We start from the raw sequence: 27,434 nt of genomic DNA, 5'->3' as shown, positions 1-27,434 counted from the left end.
TCACAACATAACTGATTCATATACATCTGCGCAGATCTGATTTGAACTCCTCCTCTGAGACCCTGAGAGAGACCCCCTGGAGGTCTCTCCCAACAATAGTTTAACACTTTATTCTTGAGAAAAAACATTTGCCTGCCTTAGGCCTAATTGTGGTTGTGATTATAACCACTCATCAGGCCTGCATTTGGGAACATAGAGCCATAGACTAAAGCCTGTTATGCATAATATTGTATCTATGATTGAGCATTGATTTTATGGAATTTTAAAGAAGTATTGCAATAAAGATGAAGTTTTCCTCCATATTGACATGGATGCTGGATGTTTTCCTTTATGCTGTATCTATGATTGTGTAGTGATACAGCAGCATATACTCTTGCTCATTAGGACTTCATAGTAGTCCACTCTGAGGACAAATGAGGTGTTTAAAGGGAATCTGTCACCAGGATTTTACTACCTCATCTGAGAGCAGCTTAATCTAGGAAAAGAGAGCCTGAATCTCACAAAATATCACTTAGTTTACTGGGTACAGCATTTGCGACACAATCAGTGTTTTTAGATGTAGAATTTAGATGTAGAATGTAGCAGTGCTCAGAAAGCTGACCCCCTCCCACATCACAAATTGGGTGTATATTTTAAATTGATAGTGAGCTGCTTATCACAGGAGGGGTCATGGTCGAACAACTTGGCAAGAGGGAGCTAGTCACAGCAATGATAATCTCCTACTGATAAAACCTTCACTGTATATAAAGAACAACACACAGCTTAATAAATAATAGCTCTCTGAAATCTGTGTTTCAGCCCATATTTCCTGTCTACAGATTACATAGCAAAAACCTTCTGACAGATTCCTTATGAGACCACTGTTATCTAGGACCCACTGAGAAGTGTTTCACTCGCACTGAGCTAAACCCTTAACTCTGCCCCTACCAATCTCATATTAAGGAATCTTCACAAGGATAGGTCAATCAATATATTACATCCTGAGAACCCATTTAAGAAACAGCCATTATTTTAGTATAACTGTGGACACATTTTAACATCTATATTATGACAGTAAAAACAGAAGCATTCATAGTTATACAGATATGGGCTTAGATCACTATAGAAGAATGTAGGTTCAGTTCTGTAGAATCACAAGAGATTCTTATGCTGGGGCCATAATGCAGACTTTAAAATTAGACCATAATATGTCCATCTGAAACCAACAATACTGTGGAGAAACTGCGCAACAGGGTTTTACCCATTAAAAGAAAAAGGGAAAGAGAGAACAGGCCACTCACCTTGTGTGGTTGTGTGACACACAATCAGTATAGAAGCAAAAAAAAAAGCTGCTGCAAGATCCACGAGCCCTAAGGCTGGAGGTAACTGATAAAAGCTGGAAGAAGCGTGTAACCATCTGAACTGCTGTAGATAAAAAAAGGTCCAGTCCATGAAGTGGATGAAAGGTGCTTTATGCGTTTCAGAGTGATACCACACTTCTTCATCAGAAGTTGCCTATTCTAATGAAGGAGTGGGGTTTCCCTCCGAAATGTGAAGGTGCCTGTTCTGATGAAGGAGTGGGGTTTCACTCTGAAATGTGAAGGTGCCTGTTCTAATGAAGGAGTGGGGTTCTACTCTGAAATGCATAAATAAAGCACCTTTTCATCCACTTCACGGACTGGACCTTTGGTTTATCTACAGCAGCTCAGATCGTTACACGCTTCTTCCAGCATCTGAAACCAGAACAGATGATAGACCAGTTTTGATGAATGTTTGTCTGATAGGTTCAGGAAAAAATGTGACAGCTTCAATTGTGCACGATAAGAAGTGGTCATGCACTTTTCTTTTCATATTACAGTAATACAGTTGTTTTCTGGCAGTATCTTGTGCTCTCATCAACAATGTTTTCTAGTTCAGCGGAGCAGAACTCTACGCTAAAGCGGGAAGCTCGGTAGTATTGATATATGATTTAGTGTGTTTACTCACTGCCAAATTGTGACTGGCAAAACCTGCCGAGACTGGTATCCATATCCTGGCATATTACATGAATAGATACAAGAACAACTGTTCTGTTTTACAAGACTTGGCACAAGGATATCAACCACAAGGTACCTTGTAGTGAAATAGTAAATAGGTAAATAGTGCAGTAGGTGGTATTCGGCTGGTATACAGGAACCCTTGTAAATATATAAAGGGAGATGTTTACAGGCACAGTATAAGCCAAGTACAGAAACCAAATCATTTACAATCGCCTAATTTTTCAAAATCATTCCAGAATAACAACTGATGTGCTGCAGATTCATTAGTAGTCTGTATTCTGTCAGTGTTTTTGGCCTTGGACCCAGAAACTTAGACAACAACCTTTATGCATATTGTGCAGTTGAGAAAACATTTTGAAGGACAAATATTTTTTTGTAAATGTTTGTAATATCCTATTAATCAATCAGACTGATAAAATAGTCAGACATGGCATCCACACTGCCAAATCCTGAATCCCACTGAACCACTTTAAAAAATAGATTAGCCACCACCTCTTGAATCCTTATAAGTGATCTGATTACAAATGTAAAGCAATCCAAAGCCTATTTTAGAAAATGTTTAATACATTTTCCACAGCGAATACAGGGCTCTTAACGAAATGTTCCCTTGCCAATGCCGAAACGGTGAGATACTGAGCTTATGCTGAGATTTGTACTCACATTCAGCCTAAAGCTATTGCTGGAACCATCCAAAAGAAACTTCAAAACAACTCTAAAAGTCCAGATACACATTAGACTAATGACAGCTGAACCTGACGATATTGTTGTGTTGGGCCAATGGTCTCAACGGAGAATTGTTTGGCAATATAAGGATAGAGCATGACCAACTTTAGACTGCTGACACTTTTGTTCTTTAGAAATAAACTGTTGCCAAAGATGCCTAGCAGTGAACATCTCAGAGAGAACAAAGGCAGAGATCCTATGTATGGAAGATTACGCAGATATATTTCCCAGTCAAACAATTGGCCAAACCCTCATCCATCCAACAGCCATCTAAAGTATATTGGGGGCTTATGAAATTATTTATGTGGAGACAACTTATGGGACAGCAAGCACCTTCACGATATTTTGATTCTTTAAGTGCAAGGAGGAACACAAATAGTTTTGCTGAACAGAGAATCTATCGTACAGTGTTTTCTTTTTTAAGTCTGTGTCTCAGTCTTCTTACTAGTGAAACAAATTCCATGAGTGTATGATATTTCTGACCAAATGAAATTGAGCAATTAAAAAAAACCCATCTAAGGTAGCCACCCAGTTCTGCAAAATCATTCTTTGGACAGCTGAAACTAAGATGAACTTGTACCAGATTGATGGGAAGAAGAAAGTATGGAGAAGGCTTGGAATGGCCGAATCAGTTCAATGAATTCTGAAGTGTATAGGGCTATAGTTTCTGATCAGATTTATCACAATACATCAAAGTTGATTAGACAGCACTTCACAGTACAGATGGACAATGACCCAAAACATACTGCGAAATCATGCCCAGGAGTTTTTTAAAGCAAAGAAGTGGAATATTCTGAAATTGCACTGTATGTCACACCTGTGTAGTAGGGCCAGGAGGCACTATTAGGTACGGACGTAGGTGCCGATATGGTATGACTATTCTTCCATGTTGTGCAGTTTGGAGTGTCACGGTGCTCCTAGCTGGGTCCTGGTGCTCCAGACCTGTTCCCAGGGTGCATCTAGTTGATTTAGATGTAAGTAGGTAGGAAGCAGGCTGACAAGACCTTGATATAAACAGCTCAAACAGTTTACTGGATCACACATCAATAATTTATAGCTTCTTCAGCATTTAGCCACAACACTAGATTTCCATACAGGTTACAGCTGGATGGCAAGTGTACTGATACTCTGATATAGCAAATTTATAACTGAGGATTGGCCTTGCAGCAATTGGCTCTGAAGCTTCAGGGTCTTTAGGGTTAAATCTCTTGAATTACCTACTATAGCTGGCTGAACGCATAGTAACACTCACCAGTGTCCAGAACCTTTTGGATCTTTATTTAGATTCCCTGTGTATGGCAGGAATATGCCTTTATATTTCTTGTGTTGTAAGCTCTTGGTTGTCAGGGTTCTGAAAAGACTTTGTGAAAAGGTACTCAATCCTAGCAGCCCTTGTACACTACTCCTCACCTCTAGAAGGTACTGTGTAACTATTGTAGCGCCCCTGAGCCACTCAGGGAACTACTGGGAACTGCATCCTCACCAGAATGCAGGGCCTACCCCCTGGGACACCAGTGCCAGCAACACCTGAACACACCAAAATCCCAGTTACCACTCCACACCAGGGGTCACTGTTAGTTGGACACAAGGGGATGGCCACCTAGAGGGTGGAGCCAGACCAGATAGGAACTAGACAGCCTGGTGGGAGGGGACTGTAGCAGACAGTAGTAGTGAGTGAAAGAGGAAAGACGTGCCTGAAAGCTGGGTTGTGTAAACGGTGACCCAGGGGCACAGGATAGTGGTTGCCAGAGCAGGTACACCCGTGTACCGCTGGGACCAGAGCATGCACAGGGCCCTAGGTCAGGTGACAGTTTCATACGGCCTGGCAAATACCTGCACAGTGAAGGGACCTGCACGGACCTCGCTGATCTACAGATCCAGGGGCACCAGCAGTAAAGCAAGGATCAGGGATTCGGGACACAGACCAGCCCTACAGGGTCCACACTGCCCGCCGTACGGACAGGGAGACTGCCACACAAAAGGGACAGTTGGGCCCAACCACACTGAGAGTGCCGGGGACAGAGCAACCGAGTTACCAAGCTGGTACTGGCTATCCAGGGACCGGAACCGGTCGTCCGAGGGTCAAGAGTGAGTAGAGACTGTTAACTATAACCACGGTGTGAACTGCCTTTATTACCAGCGAAAGTCTCCATTATACAAATCCCCTGACTCAGCCCTACTTGCAGAGGGCCTACATCATAGCTGCCATCACCACCAGCCCTAGGGGTAACCCACACAGCAGCGGTGGTTCCACCATACTAACCGCAACCTGGAGGTGGCGTCACACCAATTACTTTAATCTCCCCTTTAAATATTCCCCATTAAAAAGCACCCAGTGTACGGGACTGGGCAACGGCCACCACCAAAGTGACATTCCCCAAGTGCAAACATCCAAGTACCGAGTACCCCAAAAATTATGTCTGGGGTGATAAAACATTCAGTTTAAGGAAACAGCAGTACACTGCATGACATGTGACAAGATCATTGAATTCTGTGTTTTAACCCCTACAGCCTGCTGTCTTCAGATTACATAGCAAAAACCTGCTCACAGATTTCTTTTTAATCAAAAATAGTGGCATGCACAGCCCAAATCACAAAAATGTGGTCACTGTACAATTATTTTTGGACCTAGCTATATCTCCTTACTTCTGTGAGTTCAGTGTGATCTTGGCAAGCTGAAAACTGGCAGTAAATTTGTCTTTGGGGTGAGAAAGGCATATTTTGGAGGGTAGCAGTAAATTGGATTGCACTGCTTGATAATACTGTGTATATAATATGATAAGGCAGTATTATTATCACCATATTTCTAAGATTATCAAAATTGGTATCTAATTTTGCAGAACGAGCATATCCAGTAATATACATGTACATACTTGTACAATTATTTAAAATAATTTTTCTCAAGAAGATATAAAGCGTCTCATAGTTTTCTCCAATCTCATGTGTGCATGAGAGCGCAGCATTAGTTCGTTAATTACTAATTAGTTTCAGTTCAAAGTACGTGCAATCCTTCATCAAGAGCTAAATGCAGTCCACCAGACATGAACAAATTAGCCTTTGTAAGTCACTCTGTTTCATTTAAGAGTCAGGACCCAAAGGCCAGAAGCCCAAGCAACTTCAGCAGCACCTGTCTTTCACACAATAAGTCTAGTTTTGGGATGACAAAACCCACACAGGCTTGGTTTTCATCACCAGCATCACAACACTCAACAGATGAGAAAGCAACAGGCAGATTGCCATTGTAGCTGATTGGATTTCTCCTGGCTTTAACCATGAACTTTAGAACTGAACATACTTCTTGGGGTTTCTCTCAAAATTGGTATTAAAATATCACTAGGTAGGGAAACTATGGCAATATTATATATGGTGATAATCAAAAGTTCTGCATTAAACATTTTGGTAAAGAACTTATTTTCCTATTAATCAAATACCATTCTTTGGAATAAATCCCTAGGGGCTCAAATGGGTATTCTCAAGTTATTAAATTGCTTTAGTCAATTAGACAGCATGAAAATAGACCCTGCGAGTAGTTACATTCCTAGAAGGGAGTTAAATTCTAGCATACCAGCCGCCTCTCTCCAATCCACTGATTTTAATACAGAAATTGGCTGTTTACGTCCCTCTCAGTTCCTGACAAGCAGCTGTTATAAATCTTGCAAAATCACCCTCCCGCAGCATCGGCTTCTCCCAGAGCAGGTCTCCTAATCACTGCTCTCACTGTCCTGAACTGTGAGCTTGTTCAAATGTTTAGTTCTCTCTATGTGTAAATATAGTGATAATACAGTAGTGTACACTCCAGAACAAACTACTGATAGCTGAATGTGTTACAACAGAGCTTGTGCTGAGCTTCATAGTTCCAATAATACTATAGCTCTGCTTAAGAGACAACTTAAAAAAAAACTGTACCATTTCAGAGAAAATCATACTTTAAAAGGTGGGGACTGAGTCCCACAGGACACTTATCAAACAGTCAGGTCCCCGACAGCTTCTCCCCAGCCGCTGCCATTGACTGATGGGTCTCCCCTTTATATGCATGCAGGGAGAGACTTGCAATCCATAAATAAGAGGTCAGTTTTGACACAAAGAGAGGCATTCACTAGATTTGGACCCAGTTGAGAGGTACACCGTGACGTGGTAACTGGGCTCAAAGAAAAATCTCATTTTTTTCATCACTCCAAACAGCAGAAGCAATGTGATAGTGCCAGTGTCAAGTCCCCTAAGGGGACTAATAAAATCAATAAAAATTGTATAAGGAAAGTTTTTAAAAATATTAAAAAATAAAGAAAAAACATAAACGTTCAAATCACCCTCCTTTTGCCCCATTGAAAATAAAACAATTAAAAAAATAAATAAATAACTAAACGTTTGGTATCGCAGGAATGCACGAACTATCAAAAAATAAAATAAATTAATCTGATCAGTAAAGGGACTAATGGAGGGAAAAAAATCAAAATGCCAGAATTACTTTTTTTGGTCATAGCAATAATGCAATAAAATGCAATAGAAGGTGATCAAAACATTGCATCTATCCAAAAATAGTATAATTAAAAACGTCAGCTCAGGACACAAAAAAAGCCATCACCGATCCACAGATGCCGAAAAATGAGAACGCTACGGGTCTCGGAAAATAATAATGATTTTTTTTACAGCAATCACAGCACTAGACATTTTTCACAATCAGACTGTCTTTAAACATCTGGCTAATAAATCTTTAAAATCCTCTGTGGTGGAATAGTACAAATCCATTTAAATATAACTTTGTTACTAAATTTAATAAATCTTATGTTAATATAAGGAATATTTTACCCAAACATTGGCCCATCCCTACAGGGAGACCCTATCTTATCATGGGTTCTTATTGATTGATAGATAGATAAATAGATAGATAGATAGATAGATAGACCTAAGATAATTTTTTGGGAGAAACATGAATTTAAAAAAAATGTATTAGCGCAAAGTCAGATCAGACCAATTCACACTAGAAGAAATTAATCTGTTGGGGTATCTCTGTTTAGTAGTTTGCCAGTTTTAGATGTGGTAGCTCAAGATGCTATTATTGCTCCATGATGGTTCACAAATGTAATACTGCCAGATCAGCCATCACTCAGGAATAATTTCAGATCAAGCAATTTCTGAACCATAATTTGTCATTTGTGGTGCATTTTTTGTAAATTTTTTTAATCCTTGAATACCAATGCTTTACTCAATTATCCATGTCAGCTGATTGTGGATGGGTTTCCTAGCATTATGGCATTCTTGCTCACTATATAATGTGTTGTTATAGAATAACTGAAACGCATTGTCAATAAAATTGCCCTTATTCTAATCTTCCGAATTTCTTGTTCCAACAAGTTGGAAGACAAAAGCTTGGGAACTGTTCTTCCATGTGCAGAGCACTTAAAGGTATGTGCTATGGTATGCTAAAGGTATGTGTATGTGTGAATAAAAATGCTAATTACTTCTGAAAGCGGAATGATAGGATAGGGTGCAATAATGTCTTATCCAATATATATTCTGTAAATTATATTAATAGTGTATTCAACTTTGTTACTTGTGTTATACACATTATTCAAAATGCTTAAAAATGTATGGCTGCTGCAGACACCCGTGTGTACACGAGGTACAAAAAATAGGAAGGAGGAAAAAGTGCTCTGCCGTGGAAAACTTTTACCAGGAAGGTCCAAGACACATCAGAGGGTGCAATGTGGTTTTAGTCAACACGTTTCGAAGCTGCTTCGCTTCTTCATCAGGAAAAGATAACCACAATCAATTTTTCATCTTTTCCTGATGAAGAAGTGAGGCAGCTTCAAAACGCGTTGCCCATATATGTGCGTTGGAAAGATTGATCCTACTGACAAATTCCCTATGAGGATGAAGAATAGGAGAGAAATATAGACTTTGTGCTGATTGAGCTGATTGATTGTTGATTCGTTTCCTCTGCAAAATGGGCAATGAATCAAGGCTTCTGTTTCCTATATTCCTAATTGAAAGGTATTATGTAAAAGCACAAAGCCACAAATGCACTCAGAAAAGGAAAGAAAAGCATGCATTATATGCTTAAATAAAGTAAAAACTCAATCAGTACTTCAGATATTCCGAGACTTTAAAGATCCTATACAGTAGGAGAGGTTGTAAGACTATCGCTTTCATGAGACTTTTCTGAATGCTTATATTATGTCCGTTTCTATTCAGTACATGTTTTCCCTTTTAGTGGATTATCCCTAATCCTGCTATTTGCAGGCCCTGTATATAGCGAAGGCTTCAGACAGCACATATAAAACGTCTATCATTAAAATTGAAAAAGTTCTGAAAGGCAGCGCTCACTCATCACTGGTTACAATTTCAGTGGCAAATTCACTATTGAATTGTTAATGCTTTATTTCTTTCTTTCCTTAATCACTTGCGCTTCCATGGATGACTTTTTATCTTAAGAAAATGAAAGTCTGATTGCACACAGCGGGGGAAAATAGCTCCATTATTTCATTGCATTGTTTGAGTTATTTGATACCAGCATTATTTTTTTATTAAGCAGCAATGATTGAAAAGTTCTGACATTTCAATTACTTGTAGCAGGGCGGCATGTTGGCAGGGAAACAAACTAATAAAAAGCCAAGATTAATCTTGCATTTTTGTGCATTGTTTGACTTTGAAAATGGTGTCGTGAACATTTTGAATGCAAAATATGGCTTTGCCTTCATAGCAAAGCTTGGCATTATATTTGCCTTTTGCTTGAAAACAAATATAGTGAAAATTTGATAATCTGTCTTCCTGGCAATGAATATAAATGAAATTAAATAGATGCACAAAAACACCTGATCCTACAACATAGTTTTTAAAGGACAGTCTGTAAGTGAAAGAATTCCTTTCTGTGGTGCAACGTGGGCTCACCACTTTGTTAAATTATGTGTGCATAGCTCATGGTAACAGAATAGTCCTCCCGCTGAACGATGGCAGGTGAAAGCTCAACAACTTTTTTCCCAAGAAGGCAACTATCTTGGTGGTTACAGAGTCTCTCCTGTAGCAATGCGCTTGATAGTTTTCGATCCCAACATGAAGAACATGAAACAAAGGGCTTGAACAAGGCTAGACGTTTGCCATACAGCAATAAGCTGCCACTTGTGAACTGCTGGCAGTCTCTTCATCAGCACCTCCTTCATTCTTGGCCACAGTCTATGCCTCTCTAACAATATAGTACAGAACACATTCACAGTACTTGCTTCAGTCATATTCATTATCACCTGTCACGAGTGTCGCTCTAGGGTGAGAGATGTCTGATGGTTTTTGTGATCTGAATTTCACTCATTCTTGTCTGGATCTGCTTATTAAACGTATTTGCTTTCTGTTTGCACTTCAGGAGTTAAAGTCAGTTTTTCCTGCTAGCAGCTCCTAGCTAATCACCTCATGTGCAGCCAGTTTGTGACCCCTCCCATCTCCTATATGTAGTCTCCCCATCCTTCAGCTTCCTCCAGAAATAGAACTGTCTGTTCCTGACCACCCAGGTGACTGCATGTCTGTAGGAGCTGCTGGATAGTTGCTGCGTGTTCAGTTGTTGGAGCCGTGTTGTTGCAGCTTTCAAGTTGATTTTGTGTGGTTGTTGCCCTGTCTATCTACCCCTGTAGTGGTTGGACTAGCGCTCTGGCCGGCCTGCTCACTAACCAGGGCGAGTGCACGGCTAGCTAGTGTATGAGGTATCCTGTTTGGCGACAGTTTGAAAGAACCTGTATAGGGATGTTAGGAGTGCAGGAATCAACCTCAGTTAAGATCAGGATGTGTCCCCACTCCCCTCTCCCTAGTCCCAGCTATCCTAAAGTTTAACTGAAACAGTCTGCCAACATGCAGCTGCATCTGTAGTGTTAGTGTGGTGCCAAAGCCATAGTTAGTAGGTTTGTGTTAAGACACGGAAAGTGCTTCTCACTCCCACTCACTTGATAGCTAGCTAAGACACAGTCCTTTCCGCTGCCCTACAAAGTTTCTTGTTTCTGCCTCTTTGCTTTGTCTGCATTTCTCTGATCTCTACTGGCAGGAAGCAGGTACCTTTATTACTAGACAGGGCTCTAGCTTGCAGGCTGATCCAAGCGGTCTCATGACTCAGGAATGTCACCAGCATACTTGGTGCATTACTAAGAGCCTCACCCACTTACAAACAAGGCACAGAAAGTCTCAGCATATAATAAATATGGTGCAAGTCATAAAAGACAGCTATGGGGGAAAATTGAATTAGGGTACTTTCACCCTGCATTTTGTCTCGTGTTCAGTGGTCTCATCGTAGCGTACATCCAAACCTCCACAAAATGGGGAGCCAACGGGGCCATTGACTATAATGGTGCAGATGGAGTTACCGTTTGCTCTGTCGTGCACCATTTTCTGGCGTATACGCCTATTGGAGGCAGACACCCAGACATAGTCAACGTAGTAACATAATAGATCTTCCCCTTTGTCACACCACAATCTCAGTATTCACATAACAATATATCATTGACGTGAGTATGGTATTGTAGGCACATATGTCTAACTGAAGTAAGCATAAATAACAATACAGAGCAATAACACACTGCTGACTGTACACAACATATTGGCTAAAATATACAATTTACAACACATAACATGGCATATAAAAATACAATAATGGCATTCTTATGGCACTCAGACAAATTTGGCATCTAGGTGGTATTTACACATTAATAGGGTACCACATAGTATGGTATTGATTGATGCATTCATGGGCATTTATGTGGCTTTTTAGTATAGGTTTGGCTGAGATTCTGTGCCTCACTTACTATATTTGAAACTTTACTTTCTTCCTTAACTGTATAACAGGTAGATAGATGTCCTTTTATGCGGCCCCTGGAAATCTGCCAGCGGCATCTTGCCAGCTGCCGACCTTTAAATCCCCATGTGCGCTGCGAGGACGCCCATTCAGCATTCATTACCAAACGCTGGTCAGTGCCCGCTTGCTCAGGACTTACTTTGTGGGCGAGGTTAGCGCTCTGCACTCCCGTCCCACAGAAGAAGAGCAGCAGCAGCAACTTCACAGCTTTCAGCGCTGTGTGCCGACTCCCACTGCGCTGAGCGCCCGCTCGAGCTGTGCTGTGCACTTCCTCCCGTCCCCCAGGGCTGTGTGCCCATCACCCGTCCCCCAGGGCTGTGTACTCCCCACTCCCCCAGGGCTGTGTGCCCCCCACACCCCAAGGGCTGTGTGCCCACCACTCCCCCAGGGCTGTGTGCCCACCACTCCCCCAGGGCTGTGTGCCCACCACTCCCCCGGGGCTGTGTGCCACCCTCCCCCAGGGCTGTGTGACTTCCCCCATTTCTGTGTACCACCCCCAGTGCTATGCTCCCAAGTAATGTCCATGCACCCCTAGCAATGTCTGTGCTCCACAAGTGTTGTTTATTTCTCCCAGTACCCCCCCTAGTGCCATCCATGCCCCCCTAGTGCCGTCCATGCCCCCTTCACAGGTCCGTACCCACCCTACTGATATCCATGCCCCCCCAGAGATGTCCGTGCCCCCCAGTGATGTCCGTGCCCCCAGTGATGTCCGTGCCCCCCCAGTGATGTCCGTGCCCCCTCAGTGATGTTCTTGTCCCCCCAGAGATGTCCGTGCCTGTGCCCCCCTAGTGTTCTGTGCTCCCCCCTAGGGATGTTTGTGCACCCCTAGTAATTTCCATGCCCCCCTAGTAATGTCTGTGCTTCTCCAGTGATGTCTGTGCCACCCCAGTGGAGTATGTGCCCCCCAAATGCTGTCTGTGCCCCAAAGCCATATCTATGCCTCCCAGTGATGTCTGTACTTCAGCATCTCCTGTGATGTATATGCCCCAGTAGCTCCTGTGATGTATATGCTCCAGCTGCTTCAGTGCTGTATATGCCCTCAGCCCCTCTTGTGATTTATGTGACCTCAGCCTCTCTTTTTATGTATATACCCTCAGCCTTGTCTTGGGATGTATATGCTACCAGCCCCACCAGTGGTGTATATGCCCCAACGTCTCCTGCTATGTGTATGCCCCCAGCGTTTCCTGTTGTATATGCTGCAGCCCCTCCTGTGATATATACAGCAAAGGAGATGCTGGGGCCATATACATCACATGAGTGGCTGGGGAATATATACAACAAGAGAGGCTGGGGCATAAATACAACAAGAGGAGCTGGGGCATATATACAAAAAGAGGGGCTGGGGAATATATACAACAAGGGGGGCTGGGGCATATATACAACAAGAGGGGCTGGGGCATATACATCACAGAAGGGGCTGGGTCTTACACATCACAGGAGGACCTGGGGCATATACAGTACATCTCCTGGAATGTATATACAGCAGTCCCAGCGTCTCCTATGTGATGTATATGTGACGCCCTGGACTAGCCAGGTAGTCACAGATAGCGCCCCGCACAACACCAGTCCCACACAAGGTAACACCAGCCAAACCACATAAACCCTAGTCACCTCCCTCAGAGCTTAATGGACACACCAGTGGGGGCAGATCCAGGCAGTTGGCCACGCCCACTGAGAAGTTCAGCGTGCCTGAGGCAGGAAACAGTCAGTCAGTCAAGTTCAGTCAGTCAAGTTCAGTCAGTGGAGAGATATACAAAAAACCATAGATTTAAGACAGGGAAAAATATAACGTATAATCATATTTGTCAGTCTATAGTTCCCTCTCATTGTAGTGGATGAGGTGGATTAGAATCAACTCCATAAACATATTCATCAAAAAATGCGTACAATAAAGTACACATGCAAGAAGTACTAAATTCAAATATATTTTTATTTTATTTTGCAAAGGTCAAATATACAAATAAGCATGTAAAAACATATTTTTATTCTGCTGAAGAAGCTGCCTACGCGATACGCGCGTGCAGGACGGGTCGGCTTATCTGTCACTGTGCCCAGCAATCTGACCATCTGATCTTTCCTCCATGGGTGAGTCTTTGTATGCAGGATACTTAATCCCTTTATTGTCCATCGATATCTGATGACTCACTCTTAATATGCTGTAGCTTATTGAACTAGTCTCCACCCTTGACACTACTTGTACTTATGTGCATTTCATCTTAAGGCCCAGTCACACACAACGACTTACCAGGGATCCCGAAAACGATGCGACCTGATAGGGATCGCAGGTAAGTCGCTGGGAGGTCACAGGTGAGATGTCACACAGACAGATCTTACCAGCGATGCAGGAACAATACAGGTCGCAGTAGCCACCTGTATAACGATCTGTGCAGTCACTGTGACCCTGTCGCACAGTGTCAAACACAGCGATGTGTCCTGCCCAGCAGGACGTCGCCTTTGAAGAAAATGACCTGGACCATTCAGCAATGACTAGAGATCTCACAGCAGGGGCCTGATCGCTGGTAAGTGTCACACATAACGAGATCGCTAACGGGATCGCTACTGGTGACTCAGCTGCGATCTCACTAGCGATCTCGTTATGTGTGACAGTACCTTTAGGTAGGATACTATAATCCTTTATTGTTCTGGTTACTTATACCTGATGAATGGCCCATAAGTACATTATGTTATAATTGGATTACTTCACCTATTGATATCCACTGCTATAGGACATTACATATGATGATCTGTTATAATTACCATCTATATACTTAATGCTGGACACGTGATTACTCCCCCTTCATAGGAGTCCCCTAAAAATATCGTCATTTCATGTTACATGATTGTGTTTTTACATGCTTATTTGTATATTTGACCTTTGCAAAATAAAATAAAAATATATTTGAATTTAGTACTCCTTGCATGTGTACTTTATTGTACGCATTTTTTGATGAGTTAGTGGAGAGAGTTGAGAGGAGTGGAGTGGAAGCAGGCCTGTGTAGCAAGCCTGCAGGAGACTGACAGGTGTGAGGGTCATAGCCCGCGCACCTTGGCTAGGAGGCACACGGTGGCCTAGCCTGCAGCAGCCGGGAAGGCGGCTCGGTGGAACCGTGGTGGACCGGGACAGGGTAGTGGCCCGCCAGTACCGACCCGGGGAACCGACTGGAAACCGGAACACACAGGGGGTACTCAGACCCTGAAACGAGGTCCAGAAGCCACTGGACTGAGTTAATTCACTGATTGATGTCTGGACTATAGGTCCTTTCCCACCCAAGTCCCGACTGAAGACAACAGCCCACCGAGGGGGATAGAAAGCTACCACACAGGCAGAGAGATCCCACGAGCCAGCGTCTGCGGGCAAATGGGCTTTCCCGACATACATACAGCCAGGGAGCGGACTCCTGTTGCTAAAGCGCAGGCAGTCTTCGCATACAGTACACGGTGCAGGAGAAAGGCAAAGACCACCGAACCGGGTGGGGGACCAGACGCAGCCGGCTGCGGGCACCGACCACCATCAACTTTGTTTACCAGAGACTTGTGTATGTTAATAACAGTGAGTACAACAGTGCCATCCGGCCGCACACCACCCTGCACCGCCCAGCTCCCCCCCAACGGGTCCTGGGGTCATCATCCCTGCCCACGGAGAGGTTAACATCTTGCTGCATAACCATCTCCCCCGGGTGCCCCGTAACTGCAGTGCAGCGGTGGTGTCTACACCTTCAACACATCTCGTGGGTGGCATCACGAACTCAAACACGGCTCCGGCCGTACACCTACCTACCACCCCCCTACGTAGCGCCAGCATCCTTTCAGAGCGAAGTGAGCCCGGGGCCAGAGGCGCTCGAGCCACCCACCAATGAGCCCAGATCCGAGCAGCTCGGCTGCAGCCGAGCGCGGGGTGGTACACATCAACTCTTCTGGCGTCACGAACAGGATACGTAACTAATCACTTACTTAGTGAAGTGCGTCTTCAAGTTGAAGTCAGCGGTGACCCGTTGAAAATTTTCAGAATCCGCCATCTTTTGGCGCAAAGATTCTCGCCAGAGTCTTCTTCCCCGCAGAAAGGGCGCAAAAAAACGAAGCCCTGCCCCCTGGGAACACAGCTGTGCAGCGAAGCGTGCGGTCGGAAAGTGAAACTGCCCAGCAGAAAAAGGGAGTGCCGCGAAAAGACCAAGGGGAGCAGATGGAGGATGTCTGATCCCAAGCCTGATGCCGGCCCCGCGCCGACCGCTGGAGCGGCGGCGCCCGCAGAGAATGCCGCCGGCAAGGAGGGGTTACAATTCCCGCTCCGGTCGCAGGAGAGGCGGGTCCAGAGGCTCCGGTGGTGACTCCCCATGCAGCAGCTGGCGGTGAACCGCCTGCCGCAAGAAGGATGTCGGCCCCACCAGTCCACCCGGCCGCGACTGGAACAGCGCCCGGCTCAGAAGACTTCCCGACAGCTAGTTCGGAGCCAGAGGGGGCGACCGACGAGGACGCTGTGGCTCCCGCCCTGGACGCTGGAGCTGAGGCAGCACGGGATTAGTTGCCGCCGGGCACGGTGACGTGGTTGAAGAGGAAGCTGGCGCAGTTCTGTATCCAGGTACGGGTCGAGTCGATGCAGCAGGCCTTGGGCTGGAAGCGGGAGATGCAAAAGATGGTGGCTGTGGTGTGGGCAAATGAGAGACCAGCCTCCTGGAAATCACCCCGGCAGGATAAGGCCGTGCAAACCCTTCCAGGCCCGCCAACCAGTCAGGAGACCAGGCCGCTCACGGTGAAACTGGCAAACCCCAGATGTTCCAGCGCCCAGAAGAGACGGCGTCGTCTGTGGGGTTGTCCCAGATCTCCGTGCAAGCCTTGGGTGTAAGGAGGGCGTACATGGGTGCTCAGCTGCACGTCCGCCCCTCTCCGACACCCTCTGACCATGAAGATGAGGAGTGTTAAAAGGTAGCGGTTCCCGGCTACCATACTGCCCATCCCCGTTGGGACTTTGTTGATTTTCCCGTTATTTAACCCATTTAAATGAACAAGGCCGAGAACTTGCAGGCCACCCAATAACTTTTGGGCTTGTAAATAATCCCGGACCACCCTTTCAGAGCCTGCAGCCCCCGGGGAGGCTGGTTGGAGGAAGGGCCTGCGGCAGAGGAGGCCGAGGTCCCGTCACCATAGCAACCGGTGACTACCCTCCAGGTCAGGGGTCCCCTGGACGTGGGGCCTCTGAGAGACTGCCGGGTATGGAACTTTGTACCTGGCCCGTTTGGGCAACACCCGGACCCGAACCCGATTCCTGGACTGGGGAAAAGGGGTGCTGACCTGTTTTTAGAGGCAGCATCAAGGTTCAGGTTTGTTTGGGTGGGCAACTGAAAGGACCTGGTCCCGTCCCGTTCCCGGTTAATAAAAATGTTTTACATGTTTGCAACGTTTAAGCAAAATGCCTCCCGTAAGGGGTGAATACAAAACCTTCATGATTGTAAATATGTTAGTGTACTTGTAAAGTGTTATTTTTATTATCTTTTCCAGTTCAGAAAAATAAACGGTGGTGGACGGACAGCCCGCGGACGGTCTGTAGTTAACCAAGGGGGAGTGTGACACCCTGGATTAGCCAGGTAGTCACAGATAGCGCCCCGCACAACACCAGTCCCACACAAGGTAACACCAGCCAAACCACATAAACCCTAGTCACCTCCCTCAGAGCTTAATGGACACACCAGGGGGGTGGAGCCAGGCGGTTGGCCATGCCCACCGAGGAGTTCAGAGGGCCTGAGGCAGGAAACAGTCAGTCAAGTTCAGTCAGTCAAGTTCAGTCAGTGAGTGGAGAGAGTTGAGAGGAGTGGAGTGGAAGCAGGCCTGTGTGGCAGGTCTGCAGGAGACTGACAGGTGTGAGGGTCGTAGCCCGCACACCTTGGCTAGGAGGCACACGGTGGCCTAGCCTGCAGGAGCCGGGAAGATGGTTCAGTGGAACTGTGGTGGACCGGGACAGGGTAGTGGCCCGCTGGTACCGACTCGGGGAACCGACTGGAAACCGAAGCACACAGGGGGGTACTCAGACTCTGAAACGAGGTCCAGAAGCCACTGGACTGAGTTAGTTCACTGATTGAGGTCTGGATAATAGGTCCTTTCCCACCCAAGTCCCGACTGAAGACAACAGCCCACCGAGGGGGATAGAAAGCCACCGCACAGGCAGAGAGATCCCACGGGCCAGCGTCTGTGGGCAAACGGGCTTTTCCGACATACATACAGCCAGGGAGCGGACTCCTGTCGCTGAAGCGCAGGCAGTCTACACATACACTATACGGTGCAGGAGAAAGGCAAAGACCACCGAACCGGGTGGGGGACCAGACGTAGCCGGCTGCGGGCACCGACCACCATCAACTTTGTTTACCAGAGACTTGTGTGTGTCAATAACAGTGAGTACAACAGTGCCATCCGGCCGCGCACCGCCCTGCACCGCCCAGCTCCCCCCCAACGGGTCCCGGGGCCATCATCCCTGCCCACAGAGGGGTTAAAATCTTGCTGCATAACCATCTCCCCCAGGGGCCCCGTAACTGCAGCGGTGGTGTCTACACCTTCACCACATCCCGTGGGTGGCATCACGAACTCAAACACGGCTCCGGCCGTACACCTACCTACCACTCCCCTATGTAGCACCAGCATCCTTTCAGAGCGAAGTGACCCCAGGTCCGGAGGCGCTCGAGCCACCCACCAACGAGCCCGGATCCGAGCGACTCGGCTGCAGCCGAGCGCGGGGTGGTACATATATACAGCAGTCCCAACGTCTCCTATGTGATGTATAGGCCCCCAGCCCCTCCTGTGATGTATATACAACAGTCCCAGTGTCTCCCCTGTGATGTATATGCCCCCAGGCCCTCCTGTGATGTATATACAGCAGTCCCAGTGTCTGTTATGTGATGTATATGATTTACCAATCTTATTATCACAAAGAGTTGACTGCGCCCCAGACCAAGACAAACCTAGAAAAGTATTTGTGAGAAGCAACATGATCAATATCACCGAAAATTAACCACCGCACCAAAGAGAAACAGCTCCAACCACCACAGTAGGGGTGTGTTAATTAATTGTGTGACCAAATATAGCAGAGAAAATTTCACATTGGTAATTTAATGCGGCCCCTGAAGGTTATTAGAAATTTCCAAATGGCCCCCGGCAGTAAAAAGGGTCCCCACCCCTGCAGTATTGGTATGGCTCCAAATTTAATGTCTACTGCCAACTGCTAAGGAAAATTAATCTATATCAGCAATGGCACCAAGACAGCCTTTGGGTAGGCCCACACGCTGCAGATTTACTTTCTGGCAGAAAAACAAAAAAAATGTAAGCAATTTTGGTGTGCTTTTTTTCCATGCGTGTTCTTAATGAAGTCATTGACTGAAAAGGCAAAAAAAAGCAGGAAAACACACACAAAGGGTATGTGCCCACGATCAGGACTCACGGTGTCCTGGACGCAGTGGGTCCTGACCTGCAGGGTCGCAAGTCTCCTCCGCAGGAGAACGCAGGAGACCACAGCTGCTCGTACCCACGATCAGGGTTCAGTGCGCTGCGGTCTCTGGCTTGTGTGCTCCCTACGGAGGACATCATCACAGCAGTTTGTATAAATGAAAATGGGCCAACGTTTCGGTCATAAGACCTTTTTCACAGGCTTCAATACAGAGAAATGAGTCACATGGATGAGATATGGATGGTGTATAAGAAAAAAATGATCCATTTTCAAGGTAAGAAAATCAGACAATTTTCCATAAGACTATATGAACCTAACCTTAGGCTATGTTCACACTGGGGGACAGGTTTGCAGTGGAAGATTTGTGCAGATTTTGATGCATACCTGAGACAGATTTCACCTTTTCTGCAGCAATATACAGAATGAAAGAAAGTGACTAAAGTAATATATTACGTTCTTACCTTTACTAAGAATGCCTGACAGTCACTGATGTAATCATATTCCAAACCATCAAAAGTGTAATAATGGCGGTCCCCATACACAGTGCACACCGAGGGGCAGGGGTAATTGGTGCAATTGAAGATGCCTCTTTTACAAATACTGCCAGGAACAGGATAATAAAGAAAAGACGGATCAGTGCAGGGCACCATTAGACAGGACAGACATTAATTGCATGTTGTGCATATTTAGGTATTGACGTTTTCAGCTGGGGCCACACAGCGACATGTGTTGTATGTCAGCAATGGTCAAACTTTATGTTGTGAAACTATTATAGTATTGCGGTTTTGCTGTAAAAAGAGCAACCAAATTACAGATAAGTTGAAATGCAAGTCACAGCCTGATATGACTTGCATTGAAGTCTATGGAAAATGAGTCCCATGTAACTTGTGAGCCGTGGCATAGAATCCAACACATTTGGAACAAGTTTTGACTTTGTGTCTCATTAGGTCGCAATGTGACATCATAGGAAATCATTAATTGCAATGTCATTGTTGCATAACACCATATCACCATGTAGCCATAGCCTAATTGCCATATCACTGCTATTTTCACCATTTTGCAAAAGTTCAAAGCAAAATCTGCGATATCGTCGGGGTCAAATCGAAAGTGACGCACATCCGGCTCCGATAACGATGTTGCAACGTGTAAAGCCTAGGAGAGAAGATGAACGAGCATGAAACAGTCAAAAATCGCTGATCTGTGTCATGTCGTTCATTTTCATAATGTCGGTGCGTCCACAGGTACGATGTTGTTCCTCGTTCCTGCGGCAGCACACATCGCTGTGTGTGAAGCCGCAGGAGCGAGGAACATCTCCTTACCTGCCTCCACCGCCAATGCGGAAGGAAGGAGGTGGGCGGGATGTTTACGTCCCGCTCATCTCCGCCCCTCCGCTTCTATTGGCTGGCTGCCGTGTGACGCCGCATGACTTGCCCCCTTAGAAAGGAGGCGGGTCGTCGGCCAGAGCGACGTCGCAGGGCAAGGAAAGTGCGTGTTAAGCTGCCGTAGCGATAATGTTCGCTACGGCAGCTATCACAAGATATCGCATGTGCGATGGGGGCGGGTAGTATCGCGCTCGGCATCGCTAGCATCGGCTAGCGATCTCGCAGCGTGCAAAGTAACCCTTTGTGTACTATGCCTTGAAACAATATGGGACAGCCCATACGATGATGTCATGTCTTTGGAAGCTTCTGATAGGTTTATTGGCAACATCTGAGTTAACTAGGAACACATCTGTGGATATATTTCAATGCACACCTGAAACACACTGCTTCTTTGTGTAGCATCATGGGAAAGTAAAAAGAAATCAGTCAAGGAGGAGAATTATGGACTTGCAAAAGTCTCGTTCATCCTTGGGTGCAATTTCCAGATACCTGAAGGTGCCTCATTCATCTGTACAAACAATTATATGCAAGTACAATCAAGATAGGAATGTCCAGCTATCATACCGCCTGGGAAGGATACGGGTTCTGTGTACCAGAGATGAACGTGCTTTGATCAGACATGTGCATACCCAAGAACAAAAATAAAATACCCTGTGAAGATGTTGACGGGAGTTAGTAAGTGTGTCATTATCCAGAATGAAACGAGTACTGTTTCAACATGGGCTGAAAGGCCATTCTGCCAGCGGCTTAACCCCTCCACAACTGGCCGATTTTTCACTTTCCGTTGTTTTTTTCGCCATTCTTCTTCTGAGACACGTAACTTTTTTTTATTTTTCAGTCAATATGGTGAGGGCTCATTTTTTGTGGAACGAGCTGTACATTTAAGTGAAACCATAAGTTTTACCATATAGTGTACCGAAAAACGGCAAAAAAATTCCAAATGCGGAAAAATTGCAAAAAATAGTGCGATAGCACAATTGTTTTTGAAATATTTAAAAAAAAAAATCAGAAGTTTGTCCGAAAAAAGTGGCGCACGTTTTACACCATATTCCATTACTGCCCGCGGTCGTTAAGGAGAGTGATGTGGTGCTACGCCAGATAACCTGGCCTCCACAGTCACCAGACCTGAACCCAGTCGAGATGGTTTGGGGTGAGCTGCATAGCAGAGTGAAGGCAAAAGGGCCAACAAGTGCTAAGCATCTCTGGGAACTCCTTCAAGACTGTTGGAAGACCATTTCCGGTGACTACCTCTTGAAGCTCATCAAGAGAATGCGAAGAGTGTGCAAATCAGTAATCAAAGCAAAACTACTTTGAAGATCCTAGAATATAAGACATATTTTCAGTTATTTCACACTTTTTTGTTAAGTGTTTCATTCCACATGTGTTAATTCATAGTTTTGATGCCTTCAATGTGAATCTACAATTTTCAGAGTCATGAAAATAAAGAAAACTCTTTGAATGAGAAGGTGTGTCCAAACTTTTGGTCTCTACTGTACATTAAGCAAAAGTTCCTCAAAGTTTTCCATGTCCTTTAAACCATCATTCTTTTTTTCTCATTCTAGTTTCCTATACGATGTGGAAATCCTTTGTCTAGGTCTTAGGGGTACTTTGCACACTACGACATCGCAGGTGCGATGTCGGTGGGGTCAAATGGAAAGTGACACACATCCGGCATCGCAGGCGACATTGTAGTGTGTAAAGCCTAGATGATACGATTAACGAGCGCAAAAGAGTCATAATCGTATCATCGGTGTAGCGTCGGCGTAATCCATAATTACGCTGACGCGATGGTCCGATGTTGTTCCTCGCTCCAGCAGCAGCACAAATCACTGTGTGTGAAGCCGCAGGAGCGAGGAACATCTCCTACCGGCGTCACCGCAGCTTCCGTAGGATATGCGGAAGGGAAGTGGGCGGGATGTTTACATTTCGCTCATCTCTGCCCCTCCGCTCCTATTGGCCGCCTGCCGTGTGACGTCGCAGTGACGCCGTACGACCCGCCCCCTTAATAAGGAGGCGGGTCGCTGGCCAGAGCGACGTCCTAGTACAGGTGAGTCCATGTGAAGCTGCCGTAGCGATAATGTTCGCTACGGCAGCTATCACAAGGATATCGCAGCTGCGACGGGGTCGGGGACTATCGCGTTCGGCATCGCAGCATGGGCTTGCGATGTCGCAGCGTGCAAAGTACTCCTTACTCAAGTCTATTTTTTCTACTTGCTTTATGATGGTTGTTATTAGTAGTAATTTATTATACAAACACCACTTTGATAGTTATAGTCTATATGAGCAATGCGTTTTAGTAGAATGTGCAGATGATTGCTTTCATTAAAATATTTTATACCTACCATGTGTAACAAGGTGTAGATATCACTTCCCCAGACAAGTATTCCCAATCCTTCCATGTACATGGACAGCTATCTGGTATGTAGCATTTACCTTTATGTTCTGCCATGCTATCAAAATAGAAAAAAAACAACAGAAAAGAATAATTATACATCGAAGAACATTACATGTGCACATTTAATATTACCCTTACTACTTACCCCTGTGGACAAATGCAACCACTGACACATGATGGCGTTGGAATACATGTAAAATTCATAGCCAAGTTTGTACATGTAACTTCACAGTTGACACCAGAAGAGGGTAATCCCAGCACGGGGTTTCTGCAATCAAAGTATATCTTCCCTTCTGGACATGTGTGACCTTCAATATCAAAGAATAATATAGAAATTATGGCTCTTTATACTATATGACAAATGAGTCATGTGTAGAGATGAGTGAAAAGATGAATGTTGCCCTGGTCTGGCATCCAGTAGGGTCTTCCATGGCTGCTAGACCAGGGCAGAAGGAGTAGATGGCTGTACATGATCACTATAGCTCGATTCATTGCCTATGATAACCCACAGCACTTACATAGCATTTTATAACCCTCTTCTTGGAATTGGTGGGGATCTAAGCTGTGGCTCACCCAGCAATTGGAAAACTATTAACTATCCATAGTATAGGGAATTGGCCTAGTTGGGTATATAAGGGAGAAAAATGTATCTTCAGCTCACCTGCTGCCTGGACTGCTCAGCCTTGCGGGTGCCTGGGATCCACCGGTGAGTCCCAACCGGTAGTAAACGAAATAGCATGAGAAGGAGGAAAGGATCCAGCACAAATTCTTCTTATAATAAAAACATCAGAAACTTCATTGAAGTAATATTAAAAACATCGTGAAGACCAAGTAGCCATTCAAATTATGGGAATCTCAATCATGAAAACTTTACGCGTTTCGGACTTCCAATAAAACCAAAAGACTTATGATTAAGGACTCTTTTGGTTTTATTGGAAGTCCGAAACGCGTAAAGTTTTCATGATTTAGATTCCCATAATTTGAATGGATACTCGGTCTTCACGATGTTTTTAATATTACTTCAATAAAGTTTCTGATGTTTTTATCATAAGAAGAATTTGTGCCGGATCCTTTCCTCCTTCTCATGCTGTCTAGTTGGGTATATGCCTGTAAAGTAGATAATTCCAGCTTTTGATACATGATTAGAATTGAGCAAAAAGGTCTTCATTGCCATAGTTAGACGTCCAGTCTAGTCCTCCGTGACAGCTGGACCAGGGCAGTCTTCACTTCTCCTTCTGGCATCCTCAGCCCTCCATCCCAGGCGCCTCTTCCACTTACTTAGCCCTGTGATGCACATAAATGACATTTTACAAGGCTTAGTGTAAGAGGTGCCCAAGATGTCAAGCTTAAGATGCCGACTGCAGACGTGAAGACTGTCCTAGTCCGAATGCCACGGTGGACTAACTTGGATGCTGGACTAGGGCACCATAAATCTGTTTGGTCAATTCTAATGATATATCAAAATTTGCAATGATTTACTTAACAAGGGAATTTCTAGCTATGAATTTTCGAGAACATAATATGCACCGCACTTTATAAATGTACTCAAATGGGATGAAAATGTCTAAATTATACAGACTTTAGTATCGGCTGGATTTAGTTAAAAGGACACTGTTCAACCGGTATCTAAAGCATTAAAAAATGTAATGAATTTCATCTGGTTTTGATGCATATGAGAGTGCAAATGTAAAGAAAAATACCACAATTGATGAATGCTCCATTTAAGAAATTCCTCTAATGAAAAGTAATTATCTTCTCTGAAAAATGTACTATTGGAAGTAAAAGTAAAGTTAAAAAATTGCACAAAGATTTCCTTGCCGTTATTTCTACTTTTCATTGAACTAATAAAGATTTTCATCTTACAAAATGACAGCTAGGGTTACGGTACATAACAGAAAAAAAAATCTATTCGATTTAAATCCATAAAAGTGGGACGATTTTTTTTTCCTCATTTGTCCTCCTTGTGCTGTCTGTGTGCTATCCGCTTTTTAACAGTCACTGTTATTAATCATTTACAAAACCTTTTACGATTTACTATGCTACAGAACGGTAATGTATCCGTAAAAATTGGATCCCATCCTGTGGCATCCGACTTTTTTCTGGCACCCATAGACTTGTATGGGTGAGTCTTATTCGATTTCAGTGTAAAATTCCAGCATGCTGCGATTTATTTTCTCACACTGAATCGGTATTATGTAAAAAAAATATTCATCAGCACTGCTTCATAGAATAACATGGGTCAGTGCGCTATCCGATAAAAAATTGGATGGCACGCGTCAATTTATACGCACGAGCCTTAAAGCCTTAGCAGCAGCTTTTCTCCAGGACAATATACATTCACTGTCAGACATAGGATATGCCAAAGCAAAATTTTCTTCAACAATAAATTGACAGAGGCTCCCATAGACATTAAATTGTCGGTAACATCCATTAATATCAGCAGGATAGTCCAACATTAGTTTAATGTGTAAGAGTGGGACTTTATTATTAAAAACAAAATGGTAATTAAGCATAAAAACAAATCATTATCTCTGCAGGAGCTACTATTAATATAATACCTCAGAACTTACCACCCTTGCTTTGGTCCTTTACTAACCACCATATGTGTAACATGCAGCTTTAAAATCAGGTTCTTACATGTGCTTTGTACTGTGACTGTATGTAGTGATTGGTCTAGTGTGTATTATGACTTCCGAGAGTCATGCTATCCTCTATAATGTGTTATTGAACCACAAAGGCGCCATATACTGACTTTGTACTGGGCAATTCTGATGTCAGCAAAAAATTGGATGGCACATATCGATTTGTATGCTAATGAACATGAGCCTTAAGTGTCTGGCAGCGGCTTTTCTCCAGGACAATATACATTCACTTTCAGAAATAGGATATGCCAAACCAAAATTTTCCCCAGCAATAAATTGACCGGGGTTCCCATAGACATTAATTTGTCGTTAACATCCATTAATATCGGAAGGATCGGCCAACATTAGTTTAATGTGTAAGAGGTGGACTTTATAATTACAAAAAACAGTAAAGAAAAGCATGAAAAGAAAACTTTATCTCTATATGAGCTACTATTACTATACTATGGGCCGGCACGGTGGCTCAGTGGTTAGCACTGCAGTCTTGCAGCTCTGGGGTCCTGAGTTCTAGTCCCACTAAGGACAACATCTGCAAGGAGTTTGTATGTTCTCCCCGTGTTTACGTGGGTTTCCTCCGGGTACTTTGGTTTCCTCCCACACTCCAAAAACATACTGATAGGGAATTTAGATTGTGAGCCCCAATGGGGACAGTGTTGCCAATGTATGCAATGTACTATGGAATTAATAGCGCTATATAAATGAATAAATATTATTATATTACTATCTTAGCACTTACCACCCTTGCTTTGTTCTTTTAATAACCACCATATGTGTAACATACAGCCTTAAAATCAGGTTCTTACATGTGCTTTGTACTGTGACTGTATGTAGAGATTGGGCTAGTGTGTGCCATGACTTCCTAGAATCATGCCATCCTCTATAATGAATTATTGAGGCACAAGGGGGCCATATACTGACTTTGCACTGGCCAATTCTGATGTGTGTCCAACTCTAATTACTGCTGTGTTCCCACATGGCATTTTTATTTTTTTTTCTGCAGAAAATCTGCAAAACCTATTTCAGCAAACTGGATATGAATTCATAAAAGTTTCTATCCGCTGTGTATCTAACTTTACTGTTGAACTGTGCATTTTTGGGTAATTTTTCTCTAAAGGCTGCTATGCAGATCTTGAAAAAAAAAAAATGCATGTAAAACGCATATTTAAAAAATGCAGTCCTGCTTCTAGGAAAGAATCAAAGCTTCTTTATCCTGAAAAATGTCACCAAAAACACATCAAGTAAAAGAAAACACATGAAAAAACAAACCACAAAAAGGCAGCAAAGAAGATTGTTGTTGCATGTTTTGATGCGGATACATGTAAGATTCATGTGGGGAAAATGCAGCATTTCCACTTTGTATGAACATGGCCGATAAATCTTTACTGTGCAATATATTTGTCTGTATGGCTCATGGAAGGATTTGTTATGTTTGGACTATTACTCTGGCACACAAATCTCCTTAATATTAATTGACAAGAATAAAGTGTGCAATTGATAAAGTGATCAATTGAAATTAATGTATGCAATCGTATACTATAAAATGTAAGGGTACTTTCACACTTGCGTTGTTTTCCTTCCGTTACAATCCGCCCTTTTGGAAAACAGCGGAATCCGTTAACGGATTCCGCTGTTTCCCATAGACTTGTATGGGTGACGGATTGTACCAAAAGGACCCGCGTTGCTTCCGCTGGGCGACGCTCCGTTGCTTCCGCCCAGCGGGAGGAACGCAGCATGTAACGTTGTTTTGAGCAGCGGAATCCTCTGGATTTCACTGCGCATGCGCTCTCTTTTTTTTTTTTTTTTAAATCACAAACTTTATTTTGGCTCGCGGTGGCCGAAAGTTCAGCTGAACGCCCGGCCGTCGGCAAGTGACAGCGCTCAGCTGAGCAACCGGCCGCCGGCATGCCCGGGCGCCGGCAAGTGACAGCGCTCAGCTGAGCGCCCGCCCGCTGGCATGCCCGGCCGCCGGAATGCCCGGGCGTCGGCAAGTGACAGCGCTCAGCTGATCACCCGGCGGTCGG

General features: G+C 44.4%; 1 protein-coding gene across 1 annotated transcript in view; it reads right to left on the bottom strand.

Moving 5' to 3' along the window:
• Window positions 1-27,434, bottom strand: part of OTOGL (otogelin like) — a 315,223-nt gene that overhangs the window by 159,846 nt on the left and 127,943 nt on the right. The window contains exons 23-25 of the mRNA XM_075344757.1: window positions 22,917-23,079; window positions 22,719-22,826; window positions 19,456-19,594 (exon numbers count right to left, since the gene is read on the bottom strand). Of these exons, the coding sequence (XP_075200872.1) occupies window positions 19,456-19,594; window positions 22,719-22,826; window positions 22,917-23,079 (410 nt within the window). The remainder of the gene's footprint in view (window positions 1-19,455; window positions 19,595-22,718; window positions 22,827-22,916; window positions 23,080-27,434) is intronic.

Source organism: Anomaloglossus baeobatrachus, chromosome 4 (genome assembly GCF_048569485.1).
Source record: "Anomaloglossus baeobatrachus isolate aAnoBae1 chromosome 4, aAnoBae1.hap1, whole genome shotgun sequence".
Taxonomy (NCBI): domain Eukaryota; kingdom Metazoa; phylum Chordata; class Amphibia; order Anura; family Aromobatidae; genus Anomaloglossus; species Anomaloglossus baeobatrachus.
Note: the sequence above shows the minus strand (reverse complement) of the source record. Positions and strands in the feature narration are given on the sequence as shown.